This window comes from Marmota marmota, unplaced genomic scaffold (assembly GCF_001458135.2).
Source record: "Marmota marmota marmota unplaced genomic scaffold, marMar, whole genome shotgun sequence".
Taxonomy (NCBI): Eukaryota; Metazoa; Chordata; class Mammalia; order Rodentia; family Sciuridae; genus Marmota; species Marmota marmota.
Window position 1 is genome coordinate 815,293 of NW_026000205.1, and position 16,434 is coordinate 831,726.

The window sequence follows — 16,434 nt, forward strand, 5'->3', positions numbered from 1 at the left end:
GGGCCTTGCTAAATTGCTGAGGCTGGCTTTGAACTTGCAGTCCTCCTGCTTCAGCCTCCCACATCACTGGGATTACAGGCGTGTACCACCACGCCCGGCCGAGAGATGGTTTAAGGTATAGGAGAAGCACTTTTCTCTACGGCTGTTTGGGTTTTGCTTATAGGTGTCCAGAGCTCGTTCTAGCACCTGGACCCCAATTCTTCATCCCTGTCACCTGGCAGACACCCTGACCCCACCCCCAGCTCCCAGGGCCCCACCTTGCTCAGCTTGGCATTCTGATCCTCCAAGAGCAGCAGGTCCTCCTCAAACTTCTTCAGCTTCGCCTCTGTCGTCACCTTCTCCAGCTGCAGCTTCTGCCGAGCCCCCTCCTCCGCCTCCAGGTGGGTCTCTAGCTCCTGGAGGGAGAAGGGAGTGGGCAGGGCGGCCTGAAGACCTCTGGGCCTTGTGGTGCAGACAGGTCCATGCCCTGGGCAGCGCCAAATCCTCACTGCCCTCCCCACTTCCTTCACTGGTTCACAAGCGCATCTAAGGCCTGGGGAGCCCCAGGGCTGCCCTAAGCCCTGGGAGGGACAATGGAAATCACATTCCCCCCGAGTGCACTGGGGGATGCAGATCGAGGCCGGTAAGCATAATAAAGACACACACAAATCATGTAGACGGGTACTGACCACTCTGCTCCCTAGCCATCTCCCCTCCTGATCAGGGGACCCGGCACTTGCAGCCTAACCCTGAGAGGATGTGTCAGTTCCCTGCCATGAAATGATTCTAGGGAGCTGTATTTATGACTCATGAGCTGCTGTCAATCTGGTCTGTCCCTGCAATCTTTCAGGTACCCTGAGTTCAGTGTCCCCAAATTCTAGGGCACGGTCCCTCCCCCACCAAGGAGTTGAAGAGGAGGCCATTAAAACGCCACACAGCTCTTGTCGGATGTGGCCATTGTGGCTGGGGAACCAAATTTTCGACTTTGTTTATTTGAAACTTAAGACCAGACACTATGAAAAATCTAAAGTGTCTGGAACAAGCTGGGTTTGTGAATCTACTTTTTTAAACTGTAGAAGATTTGAAATGTAAGTATAGATCAAATGTTTCCAGTGAAAACACAGCGTCCAAGTTGAGACAGGCCTTGAGGGTGAAACACACTAAATCTTGACGAGGAGCCACGGAAGTGAAGCTGCCTGTGAACGCAGGAGATGGAGAGAGGCGGAGTGTTGAGGATATCACTTGAGTGCCTGGACCCAGCCATACCTGAAGCTTACATGTTTTAGGGTCTACCCTAAAAAAGTCATTTGGAGCTGACTTTTTTTCTGTAAATTCATGGCAAAAGAAACATGATATATAGAAGCAAAGGCGGTTGGGGTAGACAGAAGGGTCCAGGGAGATGGCGGGAAGTCGAGGCCAGACCTGGATGTGCTGCTGCAGCCTCCTCTTCTCCGCCTGCAGTTGGCGGCCGCACTCCTCCTCCTCGCCCACGCGGGCCTCCAGCTCCGACACCACCAGCTCCAGCTCCTGCTTTCGGGCTGCCAGCCGCCCCCGCGTCTCCTCAGCCTCGGCGCACAGTTCTGCCTCCGCCCGCAGCTGCTCCGCCAGGCGGGTTCGCTCCTCCTCCAGCTGGGAAGCGGCGAGAGGTCAGCGGTCGGCAGGCAGGGCTCCCAAGGTGGCCCTTCGTGGAGCGCCAGGACCTTCCTGTTACCGAACTTGCTTTGGGGGCAGGAGTGGGTGGGAGGCGCCTCCTCGGGTCCCCCTCTCAGAAGGACCTTCCTATCACCAGGGAGGCCGCGCATCTGCATCTCCCTCTCCACCTCCCACCGCCCATCGGTCCCCAGCTCTGTCCCTCCTGTCCTAGACGCTGCCCTGGCCCCTCCTCCCTGTCCCCACAGCCCCGCAGGTTCAGATCTCATCCTCTCCGTCCTGGATTTTTTCTCTCCAGCCCCTTCCTCAGGACTCCTGGCCAGTCCCTCCCCTTTCAGTACAGACTCCAGCTAACCCAGCGAGAGCCGGTCCCACCTCGCCTTTCATTTAATCAACTAACTCCGACCGCGACCCAACCAAAATAATTCAGAAAAAGTCAACAGAGCCCCGCGCGGTGGCGCACGCCTGTAATCCCAGCGGCTCTGAAGGTTGAGGCAGGGGGATCTCGAGTTCAAAACTCAGCCTCAGCAACTCAGCGAGACCCTGTCTCTAGAGATAAAATACAAAAAAGGGCTGGGGACGTGGCTCGGTGGGTAAGTGCTCGGTGGCTTAATGCCTGGGACCAAAAATGAAAAATAAAAATAAAAAACCGACAGAAAACTACCCCAGAAGCATTTTAGATAGGAAACATGCGGGAAACAGTTTAGAACTCCACCACCTTACTGTCCTCCCATCCCACCTCTGCGGACTCTGCGACCCCAATCTGACCCCAGACTGCAGTTCGGCCCTCAGGGCGCTGCACAGCTGCAGTCCACCCTGCTGTGCCCCACAGTTCTCCTGGCAGCCCCGTCCTGCACTGGGGCTGGAGCAGAAGCTCCGCCCTTCACAGCTGGCCGCCCCGTCCTCCTTTCCTGTGGCCCTGCCCCGTCGCTCTCTTGACCACGCCCCGGTGGCCCCGCCCACCACCCGCCCCTCACCTGTGCGACTCGGCCCTGGAGCTCCCCTACTTCCCGGGCGCTCTGTTGCTGCAGCTCTTGCACTTTCTGCAGCTCCTGGGCCCGCGCCTGCAGCACCTCGTCCTGCCGTGTCACCTGCAGCAGTGGCTTCACCTAGAGAGAGGGGAGGGGTGATGGATTGGTGGCTCCCATGGTGGGAGGCCGCTTGGAGGCCCAGGGGCTAAGCATTCCTGGTGCTGTGGGAAGCCCCCACCTGCTTCCTCGTCCATCTAACGGCCCCTACTTCACAGGGTGCTCCGATTATCCTCTTTGTAGGCTGCACGCCGTGGCGCACCCCTGTAATCCCGGTAACTCGGGAGACTGAGGCAGGAGCCTTGCAACTTAGCAAGGCCCTAAGCATCTCAGTGAGACCCTATCTCTAATAAAATACAAAAGGGGGCTGGGGATGTGGCTCAGTGGCTGAGTGCCCCTGGGTTCAATTCCTGGTACAAAAATAAATGAATAAATAAGTTACCCCTTCTAAAGAGTGTAAAACGTTGACAGGGACATAGCAAGCCCCATTAAGTGCATTAACACATTTGTTTTCCCCCTGAAGTCATCCTCTGTGGCCTGTGGCCCCTGCTCCTCTGTGCAGTGTCCTAAACCCAAAGTCCAGAGTGGGAGATGCACTTTACTTTGCCTGATGTAGGTGGGAGGGACAGGTGCAGGGTCTGCACCACGTAACTGCAACCAGAGTCTCACCAAACTGCTCCGGCCTTGCTAAGTGGGATGCACTCTGGCAATTTTGGTTCTCTTGTTTTCTATTCAGTTTTACACAACTCTGCTTGATATCTTCCCACTGGACCTGATTAAAATCTCATTGACAACCCTAAACAACAAGCTCAGGCGGGCTCCTTCTGCCCTGGATCCAGCTGTAACTGAAGCTTCCCTGTATCTTTTAACCATGTTGGCTTGAGTCAGATTTTCTTGTCACTTGCTACTTAAAAAATCCTGGGTAGGGCTGAGGTTGTGGCTCAGTGGCAGAGCACTTGCCTAGCATGTGTGAGGCACTGGGTTCAATCCTCAGCACCACATAAAAATAAAAAACAAATAAAGGCATTCTGTCCATGCACAACTAAAACAAACAAACAAACAAAAAAAAAAAAAACCTGGTTAACAAAGGTTGCACGGATTCTACAGATACAGAAATCTGAGGCTTGAATGGAAGAAGTCACTGTCCAGGTAGACACTGTCATCCGGCCACTCAGCCCCCCACCCTCCAGCTGCCCTCACCTTGATGAAGAGCCGCCACCACTGCCAGTGCCTCAGCTTGAGGTAGGCCGCACAGTTCCTCTGCATCACCCTCAGGGCGCTCTGCTGCTGCTGGCGCCTCTGGAAGGCCCTGGGCGGGGATAGGCGATGGAGAGTCCCTTTAGCAAGGGGCTGGAGCTCCTTCCTCCTGCCCATTCCTAAATGCCCAGGGTGTGCGGCCTGTTCTGCTGTAGGTGGGTCTCGTTAGTCCTCCTGTCCTCAGCTCTCTCTGCCTGGCCCAGAGCCCCAGTCCCAGTTCAGGTGACATCCTCCTGACCTAGCCCCTTCCCCACCTCTTCCCCCGCCTCCCATCTCCCACCCTCTCCCCTGTGTCCACCCCAGCAGGCCCTCAGAGGGATCTTCCTCCATCCAGAGCTGGCCCTCCCTGATCCCAGCCCTCCCTGGCTCCCCAGTGCCCCCCAGCCTGGTGTTTGGGATTCCCTCTTCTGCTATGCTCTGCATTCTCTGAGCCACCTTTAAGGGGGCAGGAGGCACCCCCAAACTTCCTGCATCCTAACACATGCCAGGCCCCGCACCAAGGGCCTTTACCCCAGGCCTTCTTTGCTTCAAACCTGAGAGTCCTGCATCCTGGGAAATCAAGACCCATGCAAACCCAGGAGGGCTGGGCCACTCCGCTGTCTTCAACAGCACTTGGCCACAGGACCAAGAAGCCAGGGCAAAACTCCCCTGAGTCCTTCCACCTTTGTGTCCCCCCCCCCCCCCACCACACACACACACACATATATACACTTAGGGTCATCTGGTCAACCTCTCCCTGACCTGCCCTCAGCCAACAGGTTCCTGAGGAACGGCAAGACCCCCACCTGCGAGCCAGGTATCCCCGGGCAGCTGCCTGGAAGGATACGATGATGTCGGTGACCTTCAGGTCCCGTTCCTCTTCCAGCTGGGCCAGAACCCCTGCCCGGAAGAAGATCTTGCTCTGTCCCACACGGTAGAGGTTGGGGTCCAGTTCTAGGGCCTGGATCTGTGAGGGATGAAGGGGTCAATGGGGCGGGGGAGAAGAAGGGGAGGATCAGGAGGTGGGGGAGGGGAGGTCCCAGTTCCCCCTCCTGTGTCTGGGTCCCTATGTGGGCAAGTGGGTGGGCACAGCTCCCTGCTGCCGCACACTCACCATCTTCTCACAGGCCTGCTTCCCATCCATAAAGCCCTTGGGAATGGCGTTGGGCGTCAGGATCTCATACCTGTGGTGGGCAGGGAGGGCAGAGGAACAGCGTTCTAGCCACCAAGACTAGATTTCCTAAACTGGCCAGGAAAGCAGTTGTGCAAAATACCCCACAGCTAATTTTTTTTTCATATTGATCACATGTTAAAATCTTCGGATGCACCGGGTTAGGTAAGAGTGTTAAAGCCAGTCTTGCCTGTTGCTTTTACTTTTTAAAAACGTGGCTACTAGAACGTTTCCAGGGCTCCATGCAGCACGCGTTCTGTTTAAGGGGTGACGCGCTCTCTGTGGCTTGGGGGAGCACACTTTTTGTTACCCTTGCTTATCAGACTCCAGCCTGTTCTGCTTCCGTGTTAAAGCGCAGGCTGCGACACGCTGGGGTGAGTTCAGTCATGATTCAGGGTCCCTGGTCCCAACAGAGGCACGACATGCCCAGGTCCCTAAGCGTTCTGCGTGCTTTGTATGGAGGGCAACTGAATGGGTACTGTCCTCCCAATTCACGGAGGAGGACACAGGGACTCAGTGTGTCCCTGGCCCCAACGGCCCCACTTCAGAAGTAGCTTTGCGGATACTGAAGCTGCGGGGGCTCCCACACCTGCGCGCCACTCAGCCCCGCCACGGGCCAGCCCACTCACCGCTGCCGGAACTCCTGGAAGAGGATGCGGTTGGGGAAGCCCTGGCGGCAGATGCGGATGCCCTCCAGGACGCCATTGCAGCGCAGCTGGTCCAGCACCAGCCGCGGCTCCAGCTTCCCGGCCTGCGGAGAGGGAGCGGACACGCGGGGTCGGCGGCGGCCACAAGGGGGTGCCACGCGCCGGGCAGAACCAGCGGGCGGCGGATCGAAAACGGATCCCGTGTAGGTGCGGCCCAGGACCAGCCCGGGCCTTTACCCCCATGGGGCCGTCCTGCCTCCCTGCGCGGGAGCACTCACCCTCTTCTCGTGGTTGGGGACGATGCAGCGAACAAAGCTGGGGTTGGTGTTGCTGAGCGTGGCCATGAGGCGGCTCAGGGATTCCTTGTAGAGCTGTCCCACCGTCCGGAACATGCCGCGGCGGGGGCGGCCGCCTGGAGGGCCGTCCCCGAGGCTGCTCACCTGTTCCAGCCCCACGATGCCCTCCACTGTGGGCGGCGGAAACAGAGAGGGGGAGTCCGGTCAGCTTGAAGGAGCTGCGCTGGCAAAGGCCAGGGCCTTACTCTTTATGGGCCCTGGAACTTTATCATTTCATATCATCATAAATGCCCAGGGCACACAGCCCGGGAGGTGGCTCTTGTCAGCCCCATTGGATAGAAGGGCAGATTGAGGCTCAGAGAGACCAGAGACTGTGCACAAGGTCACACGGCTCAGAAGATTCAGTGTGCGCCCTCTCCAGGCTCCCCGGGATCTCAGATCCCTCTTCTCAAGGATGAGATGCTTTCTTCATCAGACACGCGGCGTCTGACGATGCGCCTTAGGATGCCCCTCACCTACAACTTGTAGAGACTCTCCCTGGTTGTGCTCAGAGCAGTTCACACACAGCTGCGTGTAAGCCTAGGGTCACTCCCATTTTACAGAGGAGGAAACTGAGGCCCAGAGAGGGAAACAGGGAGAGCAACCCCAGTGCAGTTGCAGGAGCATGGAACAGTGACACCTTGAAAATGTGATAAAGACAGTTGTCACGTGTGACCTCTGAACAGGGCACAGTGCTTCCCTCTAAGCTCCTTTTCTAGAAAGCTTCAATTTCTCAGTAACCTTTGACCTCTGTTGCCACTTGGCGAGTCCATTTCAGCTAGTAACATAAACCCGACACACCTTTCTTCTGTGTCATCTCACATTCTGTGCACTGAATCAGGCCGGGTTCTCAGAAACCTGCAGCCGGGCAGAATCTGACGTCCTGCGAAACTCAACCCACCTAAAGGCCATCAGTGGTCAACTGGATAATCCAGCCTTAGGGCAGGGCCTGGAGTGTGACTTGTTCCTCCCTGGGTTCAACTCTCCCCCACTCTCATGCTTTCAGTCATTTTCAAAATGATAATTATCAAGTGCTTAGAGCATAGGGAAGAAGTAAGGTTCTGTGTTCAAATCCCAGCTCCGCCACTTAGCGGCTGTGTGACTTTGGGCAAGTTACTTAACCTTTTTCTGTGTTTCAGTTTCCTCATTTGCATAATGGGGGTAACAGTCCTAACATCCTCCTCACTGGGTTGTGAGGAGGATTCTGGGTGTCGATCATAAGAGAGCTTCATATCATGAACAGCACATAGTAAGTGTTCAAGAAACACAACTAAAAGAACAAATGAAAAATTAAAAACAAAAAACCCACAGCTTTACCATGCTTGTCTGTACTTTCCTTGAGGGTCAGTTAGACACTGGAAACTGCAGAGGGGGCCGGCCTGGGGGGGAGCAGGAGGGAGAGACCTCCAACAGAGAGGAGAGGGGCTGGATGGTGCTCAAACCTGGTCCCCAGCCCAACAGTCCACCCTCCCTGTCCAGCAGCCTCACCCGTCGATGCACAGGGACACCCACCCCCTGGCAGAGGAGTGTCCGAGCCGCGCCTCCCTGCAGATCCTGGGGGTGACGGGGGGAAGGAGCCAAGGAAGGAGAGCTGCTGGAGGCCCCCATGTTCTGGGGAGTGAGGGCAGATGAGAGGGAGGGGAGATGGCAGAGAGATGGCAGAGAGATGCATGGAGGGAGAGAAGATGGCATGAAGAAAGAGAGGAGAGGTCGTTAGTCAAGAGCACAGAGCGGAGCAGGTGGGAAGCCTGAATGTTGGCCGTGAGATTTTCAAGTCCTGTTCACCTTTATATCTACCCACTGAGGGAATCGGTGTTGGCTGACAGGATGAATGTCCTCTATGGGCCTTGAGCATGAGGGGAAAACTCTCTCTTCCTAGAGGCTGTGTCTGTCTGTTTTTAATAGGGATCTCTGTCAGGAGCTGCCCTGGATGCAGATGCCTTTAAGTCCCGATGCACTGGCTTCTGACCAATTATTGCCTGCAGTCTGGCGGTGCAGTGCCAGGTCCCAGGAACTTGGGCGTTACCCCAGCTCATATGACAATGTGGCTCCAGGTGTAGGCGTCACCCATGGGGATGAGCTACCCTCACCTGTTCCTTTGTAATCCTACCTTTGCCCTTTTTGGGACATGGAACCTGCCCTTGTGTGTCCCCTATATAAGAATAAAGAATTCTGGTGGCTCTCTCTCTTTCCATGGACCCCTAAGGTCACAGAGCCAACTCCTTACCATTATTGAAAAGGTTCTTCTGTGTGTTTTTGTGCTTTGTCATTTTCTTAAATTACTGGCATAGTCAGATTTTGTGATCCCAGCATGAGGTCGCCAGCTAGGACAGATGGCGATATATCTCCCATTTCCCCAGGCTTCCAGGAAGCTCAAGAACTAACTTGATGCTCCCAGCACACTTGTTAGTTCAGCCGCTCAGAGGACAGCTTATCTCATCTACCTTTCCCCTGGCTGCCAGGATGCAGTATGCCCAATTCATGATCCAGGCTGCTACACTAGACATGAATACCCAAAATGGCCCCAATTCCATTCCCTCCCTCACTTGGAATCCTTTGCCTGTGACGTCTAACGCTTTGAATCTGGACTGGCCTCATGAGTGCCTTTGTTTAGGAGAGCTTGGAGGAAGTGCGACTATACCAGCTCCCAACCTGGATTCAGGAAGCTTCACAGCCTCCACTTTCTCTCATGAGCCAGGCACACACTGGATGTGAAAAATGTGGGCTCACTGGGGGATTTGTGTATCCTTGAGGGGGCACCTGTTTTAAAGAATAGCAGGGGAGATTTTCAGAGATGATTTTCATAGCAGAATCTGAATATCAAATGCTGCTTTTCACTCTCTGGTGTAAACAATACGAGACACAAAAATCAAATTCTTCTTGATGACAACAGCTCACAAGATCAAGGCATTGTGTGCTCTTTTTTCTAGAAGCAACTCACCTCACTTATTTTGTTTTCTTGCCTAATTGCACGGGCTGGTACTTCTACAGCTACACTCTCCAGATCAGTTAAAAGGTTATGGCAAATTCACAAATTCAAAATCAAAATGCTGGTTCTGCCAGTTTATAAAATCATTTCTCAAACCTGCCCTCAAGATGAGGACAGCAGACAAAACACCTGGTGAAGGTCAGGATCCTGCTATGAAGGCACCTGACATTGCTGCCGATGCCCCCAAGCACATGGATGGCCAAACTCTTTCCTTGTTAGAGCAGGAAAACCCCGGCAAACCATATCTCAGCCTGTGGTTCCTCTCCTCCTCAGGGGCTGGGAGGGGACTTTGTAATCAAGTGAAGAAAGCAAAGACCCAAAGCCAATGAGCCTACAGAATCCCTTTCTAGGTTCTCTTGTGGTCATTAATCCCTTTTTAGTAGAATCTCCTAATTTATTTTAGGGAACGTTTGTCTACAAGTATTCCTACATATGTTTATACATAGATCTACAAATAAGTTTCTCTCTTCCATTAGAATATCCATATGCAACTTGTTCTCCATATCTGCAGGTTCTATATTCATGGACTCAACAAACTGTGGATTGAAAATATTCAGAGAAAACCTCCTGAATCCATAATCAATATTTACAGCTTGTTTTTTTTTTTTTTTTGGTGGGGTGTGTGTGCCATTACTCTCTAAAGAATACAGTATAATAGTTATTTATATCATTTATAATATATCAGGTATCATAACTAATTTAGAGATTATTTTAAGTATACAGAAAGATGTTTGTAGGTTGTATGCAACTAATACTCCATAGTATACAAAGGACTTGGACATTCACAGACTTTGGTATTTGATAGGAATGCAAAAACCAAGTCCTAGTGAACTGAAGGATGACTGTACCTATTTCTTTTTCTGGTCTGATTGCATAAGCTAGTATTTCTAAAAACAGTGATTGACAGCAAGCCAATCAATAGTAGACATCATTGTGTTGCTTTTGATGAAGGGAGTGTTTTATCCTTGAATGGGATGCTGGTTGAAGATATCAACCAAATGACACATCCATCCGCCACTAACTGGAAACACTACCTGTGAGCCCTGGGCTCTGGGTCTGAGCAGAGAGCTCATCAAAATGGCCACACTGTGAGCAGGAAGAGGGATGTGCAGGCACCCAGGGACAGGCCCTAGGAAGGTGGTCCTCACCGTCCTTCCAGATCTCTGCCGTGAGCCGGTCGGTGCTCTGGTGAAGCAAGGCTGCGACATTGTCGTTCAGTGGATCCATGTTCTTCATCAGCCACTCGTTGGCCTTGTAGTCCACCTGATGGAGCCAGAGAGAGACCATGTGTCTTGGGCTCACCAGCTCCCTGGGCGGCTGAGCCCCATGCAGCTCCCAGGGACCAGAGCGTGGGCGCCACCTGGTGTCTGCAGTGGGAACAACATCCCCTACCCTATCCGCCTGTGCTCTGTGCCTGGAGAGCACAACCCACCTTCTGATGTCCTCTCTTGGCTGCCAGCGCCCCCTCCTCACTAAGACCACAGACCACATCCAGCCTGCAGCCTCTTTCTATGAAAGTTTTACTGGATACAGTGTTCTTTTGTGTTAGCAGTGGCTTCTTTCATGCTACAACAAAATTGTGTTGCTGTGACAGAGGCCATCGACCCACAAAGCTGACGCTATTGCTGTCTGGCCCTTTACAGAAAACGTCAGCGGGCCATTCTGATGGAGCAGTATTCTCGTGGAGGCCTCCTGGCCTTCCTCTTAACGTAGCTGCCCCTGTTAAAGTTCCTGCCAGGCTTACATCCTCACAGCCTGTACTAGTATCCCTCCCAATAAGGAAGTTTGTGAGGACAGAAACCATACTTGACTTATGTCCCTAGTTATGCTCAGCACAGAGCAGGGCACACAAAAGGCCTTTGCACATGTTTGCTGAATGACTGAAAAAAGGTGACACCCTCTGGTGAACTCCTACCCATTCCTCAAAACCTTGCAAATATCCCTCCTGGAGAAAGTTTTTTTCTGACTTCATCGGAGTCCTGGCTCCTTCCTGGGCTCTCCTGGCCCCTGTTTGTCTGTGACTAGAAATCAGGGGCCCTGCTTTCCCTCTGTGTCCTCCCCACCCCTGCAGCTAAGTAGAGACCCCTTGATCCCCACTCCTGCCCACTTGTCCCAAGGCCATCCCCAGCCCCCTACCTTGCCTGCATAGTGCAGGACACTGAAGTCAGCCTGATCCCGCAGGTGCCTCGGGCGCTGGAACTTGGGGTGGCTTCCCTGCTCCTGGGCTACCTTCTCCACAAATGATTTGTCCGTGGCCTTGGGGAACCAGCATTCCTCATCCAGCAGGGCCAGGAGTCCGGGAGGGTTGGCCTGACCATGGACAGGAGGGGAGAGTAAGACAGATCCCCAAATATTGGCCACTTAGGTTGCTGCTGATTTTTAGGTCCTACAAGCAACACCTGGGCCTAGAACCAGATGTGAGGACAATAGTTAGATTAGTTCATGAACCCAGTGACAAGGCCCTGTGGCAGGGCATTCCGGGTCCCTACTGCCTCCTGGTGGCAGGGCTCTAAGAAGCACCAATGGGGGCGCCAAAGCCCCCAGAGCCCCGAGGCCAGGGCTGGTGGGTGCAGAGGGCACCAGCCGGCGCAGCTCACCGGGCGCTCGATGAGGTCGATGCAGGGCTGCAGGTCGAGGCCGAAGTCGAGGAAGGTCCAGGGGATGCCCTCGCGCTGGTACTCCTCCTGCTCCAGCACGAACATGGTGTGGTTGAAGAGCTGCTGCAGCTTCTCGTTGGTGTAGTTGATGCACAGCTGCTCGAAGGAGTTGAGCTGCAGGGAGCGGCACAGGGGCAGACCTGAGAGGGACCGTCGCCCAGCCAGAGAGGGACTGGGGTGCTGCAGAGACCCCGAGGGAAGCGGCAGCGGTGGAGTCTGGCAGCCCCGTCCCAGCACAAGCAACAGACCTGGAAGATCTCAAAGCCCGCGATGTCCAGGATTCCCAGGAACGAGGCGCCCTGGCGGGGGCTGCGGTCCAGGGCGCGGTTGAGGCGCAGCACCAGCCAGCGGAAGAGGCGCTCGTAGGTGGCCTTGGCCAGGGCCTCCAGCGCAAAGTCGGCCTGCGGACGGACAGGGACACAGCACCGTGAGGCCCCAGCCCATCCCCAGCCGTGGAGGAGACCGTGGTTGGGCCCTGAGTCCTGGCCCCTCGAGCTTCACCCCCAGCTTCTTGGTTACGAACGTCACCAAGAACAGCCCTCCATGAAGGAAGCCCCACTGCTGCCAGCGATGGGGCCAAGTGCTCCCAGCAGGCCAGCTCACCAGTCTGGCCCATGCCTCAAGTCAATTTCCATGTCGGGATTAAGAGCTGGACTCCGGAGCCAGATAAACTGGGCTGGAATCCCAGCTCTAACACTTAAAGGCTGTGTGACTTCAGACATGAAAATAAACCTCTCTGTGCCTCAGTTCCTTCATATGAAAATTGGGTACTAACAGAAAAACCCCAGCTAACAGTGGAACCGGGGTCCATATCACTTCCAAACTCTGTCTTCCCCAGCTGGGGCCCCAATGCCAGGCCCCGCCTACCTGTTCCTTGCTCTGGGCCTTTTGCACATAATCTCGGCCAACTTTGATGCGGGGTGTGAGCAGGGCGCGGGAGAAGTCAGTCACTCCCAGTCCCAGGAGGCGGCAGAGCTTCTGCGCAGCTGAAGAGAAAGGAGAAAGGAGGAAGGAAGACCCATCAGTACCAAGGGGGGCTGCGGCGGCGAGGGGGTGGGACGGAGAGCCGGGGCCTTCTCCATGGGGTGTTTTCAGTCCTAAGTGTGATGTTCCGGCCCAATCACTGTAGGAGCTAGAGAATTAATAACCAGACAGAATGACCCAGGACGTGAGCAAAGACTACACTGCTCATCACACCCTTGTTCCTAACGGAGGCCAGCGAACAGCCTAGAGTTCAGCGACTGCGGGTAAAAGAAGGAGCAGGATAGGATCCTTTGCAGAAACACAACCTAATTCTAAATCAATCCTTTTCAAGCCAGGTGGGGTGGTGCATACTTGTGATCCCAGAGGCTCAGGAGGCTGAGGCAGGAGGATTGCAAGCTTGAAGCCAGCCTCAGCAACTTAGCCAAATCCTGTCTCAAAGTGAAAAATAAAAAGGGTTGGGGATGTGGCTCAGTGGCAGAGCACCCCTGGGTTCAATCCCCAGTACTGCCAAAAGAAATAGTAATAAAACATAAGTCCTTTTGATTTTCAAATGTGTTTTACCAAGAAAATAATGGGGGGGGGCGTTATATTGGGAAATAGTTTATGAACTCGAATAAAATGTGCAATACTTTGCAATTTTCATTTAATTCTAAAATGTCTTAAAAGAATCATGCAAAGTCCATCTTATTTTTACAGGTTAAAAATTGCAGGGAGAAATGCACGGACAGCACAATGCGGGGCAGGAGAAGGGCGAGATTGTGCCGGAAGGGAGTTTCACGTTTCTGGGCTAAACCCATAATAAAGAAATGTCCTCAAGCCTCTGTCACTTCCATCATGGGGAGCAGTTACTACAAATGCTCAGCCTCAGCATTAAAGATAAACGCCGGAAGGAAATAGCATCAAAATGTCACTGGTCATTACATCTGAGAGGTGAGGACAGGAGGATTTAAATTTCTCCTTTGGTGTGGGCATGTGACTGCAGTTTCTAATCCTTTTTTTCTTTCTTTCTTTCTTTCAAGATGCTGGGGATGGAACTCAGGGCCTGGAATGCTAAGCCCTAGCTCTACCCTGAGCCATGCCCCAGCCCAGCATTCTGATTCTGCCGGGTCTCTGTGCATTCCACGTGTGGAGTTTCAGAGCTAAATGACGGGACTCAAAACAGCACGTGGTTAGCAGGCCGTGGGGCACTACGCAGCCATCAACAGAGTGCTGTTCATGGGTTCTCAGCCTTGTGGGCCCTGTGGCATCTGCTAAGAAAGCCCACAGAGTGCTTCTCTGATTTATGTTTGCAAATGCAGAAATCAAAATTGCACAAATTTCAAAGGGGACCAATGACAGAGATGTACAGCTCCACTGGTGGACCCCAGATTAAGAAATCTCTGTCTAGTTAACCTCAAAAGTTGCCCTCAATGCACTAAGAGGAAAAAGCAGGTTTCAAGATAGTTTGTGAGGTCTGGTCCCAATTTCATAAAGCAAAAATCTGCATGTGCATGGCACCTTTGCTGGATTCTTGACTCAGCCCTGAGGGCCCCAGATAGTGTTGCCCGTCCCACAGCCCACAGCCTGCTGGGGTCGCCCCGCTTCCTCAGATGCTCTGGGCTGGGCAGCTTTTGAAAATGAGCCCAGAGGATTTTATAACCAGGGCAGAAGGCTCTTCTGATCTCTAGGGGGAGCCATGTGAAATATGACCATATTTCTGTGACAATCTACATCCACACTAGTACAGATATACAGCAAAGCCCAGAGAGCAGTCATTTCTCAGAGATATGATTATAGGCATTTTCTCTCTGTCTCACCGGGGTTTTCTCCTTCCATCCTGTATTAGTATGTAATGATACAGAAGCATAGATATTTTCATTTTGGTTAAAAAAAGGAATATTGACTATAATTCTGCTTTTGAAAAGGAAAAAAAAAATAAGGCATATAAGCAGAGGGCACAGTCCTGGAGGAGATTTGCCAAAAGCTACGGGTGGTTCTCTCCGAGGGGCCGGTGGGCCGGGCGCCCTGCTGCTGGGGTCGTGGAAAGGCTCAGCGGAGCTCAAGCTTTTCCGAATGACAGGAAGCGCGCGGGATGTGACTTGGGCAGGCCTCCGCCAGGGACAGGGAGTCAGAGTGGCCCTGGGCGGGAGGCTGGGGAGGGGGCCCCACCCCGTGGGCAGGGCTCGCAGGGGCAGTACCTGTGTTGTCGGGCATGGTGGCTTGGTCCGTGTTCCGCTCCGATTTGAGAACCACGTTGCCGAACTGGAGCACGGCGGACACCGTGCGCAGCATAGCTGGGGGCGACAAAGCCAGATGTCACCGGCCACTCGTCACCGGACCACCGCAGCACGGATCAGCCCCTTGAAAATTAAACTTGACGACCCTAAGGCGAAGCATGCCACCACCCCTCGACTAAAAACCTGCCTGGACCTGGACAGGCCTTTAAAAATGAGACCGGATCAACGCAGGCCGCTGACGTGAGCTGGGGCTGGCTTCACCAGCACTCGGGGGTTTTGCTTGGCCCTTGGTCCGTCCCACAAGCGGAAAGGAATGAGGACGGTCCACGGGGCTACACAAAGGTTTCTAAACCGCTGACTGAAAATCCGAGGTAAGATCAACGTAACAACCGAGAAACGGGAGAAAACAAAGTGCCCTCGATTCTCGAGACTGGCGCTAGTTCCGGTCGACGGTCACCGCGGGCCCTGAACCCGCGGATGAGAATAGGAACCGAGGCTTAGGTGGAAACACCAGGTCTGGCTCCTGTGAGCTCTGTTCATTACGTTCTCACCAACTGATCAATAAGTCACCTCGTGTTTCGTGCGTTTCTCTTAGAGACACCTTATTGACATAGTACCCTGCAGACCTGGCACCCTGAGCTCCTGGCGCGCACACTCCTGTGAGGTTCACCAGACTCAGGGGGAGGCTCATCGCAGCCTGCGGGCTCTTCGAACGCTAGATGGCACTTCAACACTTGCTCAGGCGACATTTTTAGACAGTGAGATCACCAACAAAAAAGCAGAAACACGTGAAAACGTTCTACTAAATACACCACGAAAGGGCAACAGTTTACGGAATGAGAGACCAAGCAAGACCGTGGGCCGCACCTCTCTGGAATTGACTGTTCCCTGGCACAAATTTTGCCCTGTTGTACACGACAGCAAGTGCCCACAGAAACAGCAGGAGTACTGATTTGGGGCTTATAAATAAATCTCCTGAACAGGTGGATTTGCAAATGCAGCCTAACAAGGAGGGTTGTACTGGCTTCTCCATGCAGTTTTAGGTGGCCTGCGAGTCCAGGATCCTGCAGTCTCCTGGGGGAGGGGTTGAAGGTGGCAGGAGTGTCCCAGGTGTCCAAACATTGATATCCAGTCCCAAACATCCTGCATCACAAAGAACTGTTCCCACCCTAGATGACTTCTAAATGTCTCATGGGACATTTGAGTGCATGAAATAATGGTTTGTGATTTTCTGAGATTCTAATTCACAACTGTTTTGCAGATGAACACAAAAGTATTCTGGGTTTTTAAAATAACAGCAGATTTTCCAGGAGGAGCCCCTTTTGCAATCCCAGGGAAGCCTGTGCTTGGCTGCGGGCGTTATCAAGATGTGGCTGCCCTTCCAGAACCTCCCCAATCCTTCAACAGCCAAGGCAGGGAGTCGCGCCTGGGCAGGCTGTCTGCACCGGTGGCTTTCATGGAAACACCAGGATCATCTGTTTATTCGGTGAAGTCATGCAGGTGGGGGCTGACTTCATCTGCACCAAGTCCAGGAGCAAGAGA

The 16,434-nt window shown here is 53.5% G+C and overlaps 1 protein-coding gene across 10 annotated transcripts in view; it reads right to left on the reverse strand.

Annotated features, from left to right (window-relative positions):
• Window positions 1-16,434, reverse strand: part of Myh14 (myosin heavy chain 14) — a 72,450-nt gene that overhangs the window by 31,155 nt on the left and 24,861 nt on the right. For 4 of the 10 annotated variants that reach the window (XM_048790477.1, XM_048790476.1, XM_048790475.1 and 1 more), the window contains 15 exons: window positions 14,854-14,949; window positions 12,560-12,678; window positions 11,941-12,093; window positions 11,633-11,806; window positions 11,172-11,345; window positions 10,184-10,298; window positions 7,535-7,657; window positions 5,990-6,177; window positions 5,694-5,815; window positions 5,008-5,077; window positions 4,700-4,860; window positions 3,858-3,966; window positions 2,607-2,738; window positions 1,402-1,608; window positions 258-395 (listed from right to left, as the gene is read on the reverse strand). In XM_048790477.1, the coding sequence (XP_048646434.1) occupies window positions 258-395; window positions 1,402-1,608; window positions 2,607-2,738; window positions 3,858-3,966; window positions 4,700-4,860; window positions 5,008-5,077; window positions 5,694-5,815; window positions 5,990-6,177; window positions 7,535-7,657; window positions 10,184-10,298; window positions 11,172-11,345; window positions 11,633-11,806; window positions 11,941-12,093; window positions 12,560-12,678; window positions 14,854-14,949 (2,081 nt within the window). The remainder of the gene's footprint in view (window positions 1-257; window positions 396-1,401; window positions 1,609-2,606; window positions 2,739-3,857; window positions 3,967-4,699; window positions 4,861-5,007; window positions 5,078-5,693; window positions 5,816-5,989; window positions 6,178-7,534; window positions 7,658-10,183; window positions 10,299-11,171; window positions 11,346-11,632; window positions 11,807-11,940; window positions 12,094-12,559; window positions 12,679-14,853; window positions 14,950-16,434) is intronic. The other 6 variants (XM_048790479.1, XM_048790478.1, XM_015496479.2 and 3 more) reach the window with 2 other exon arrangements.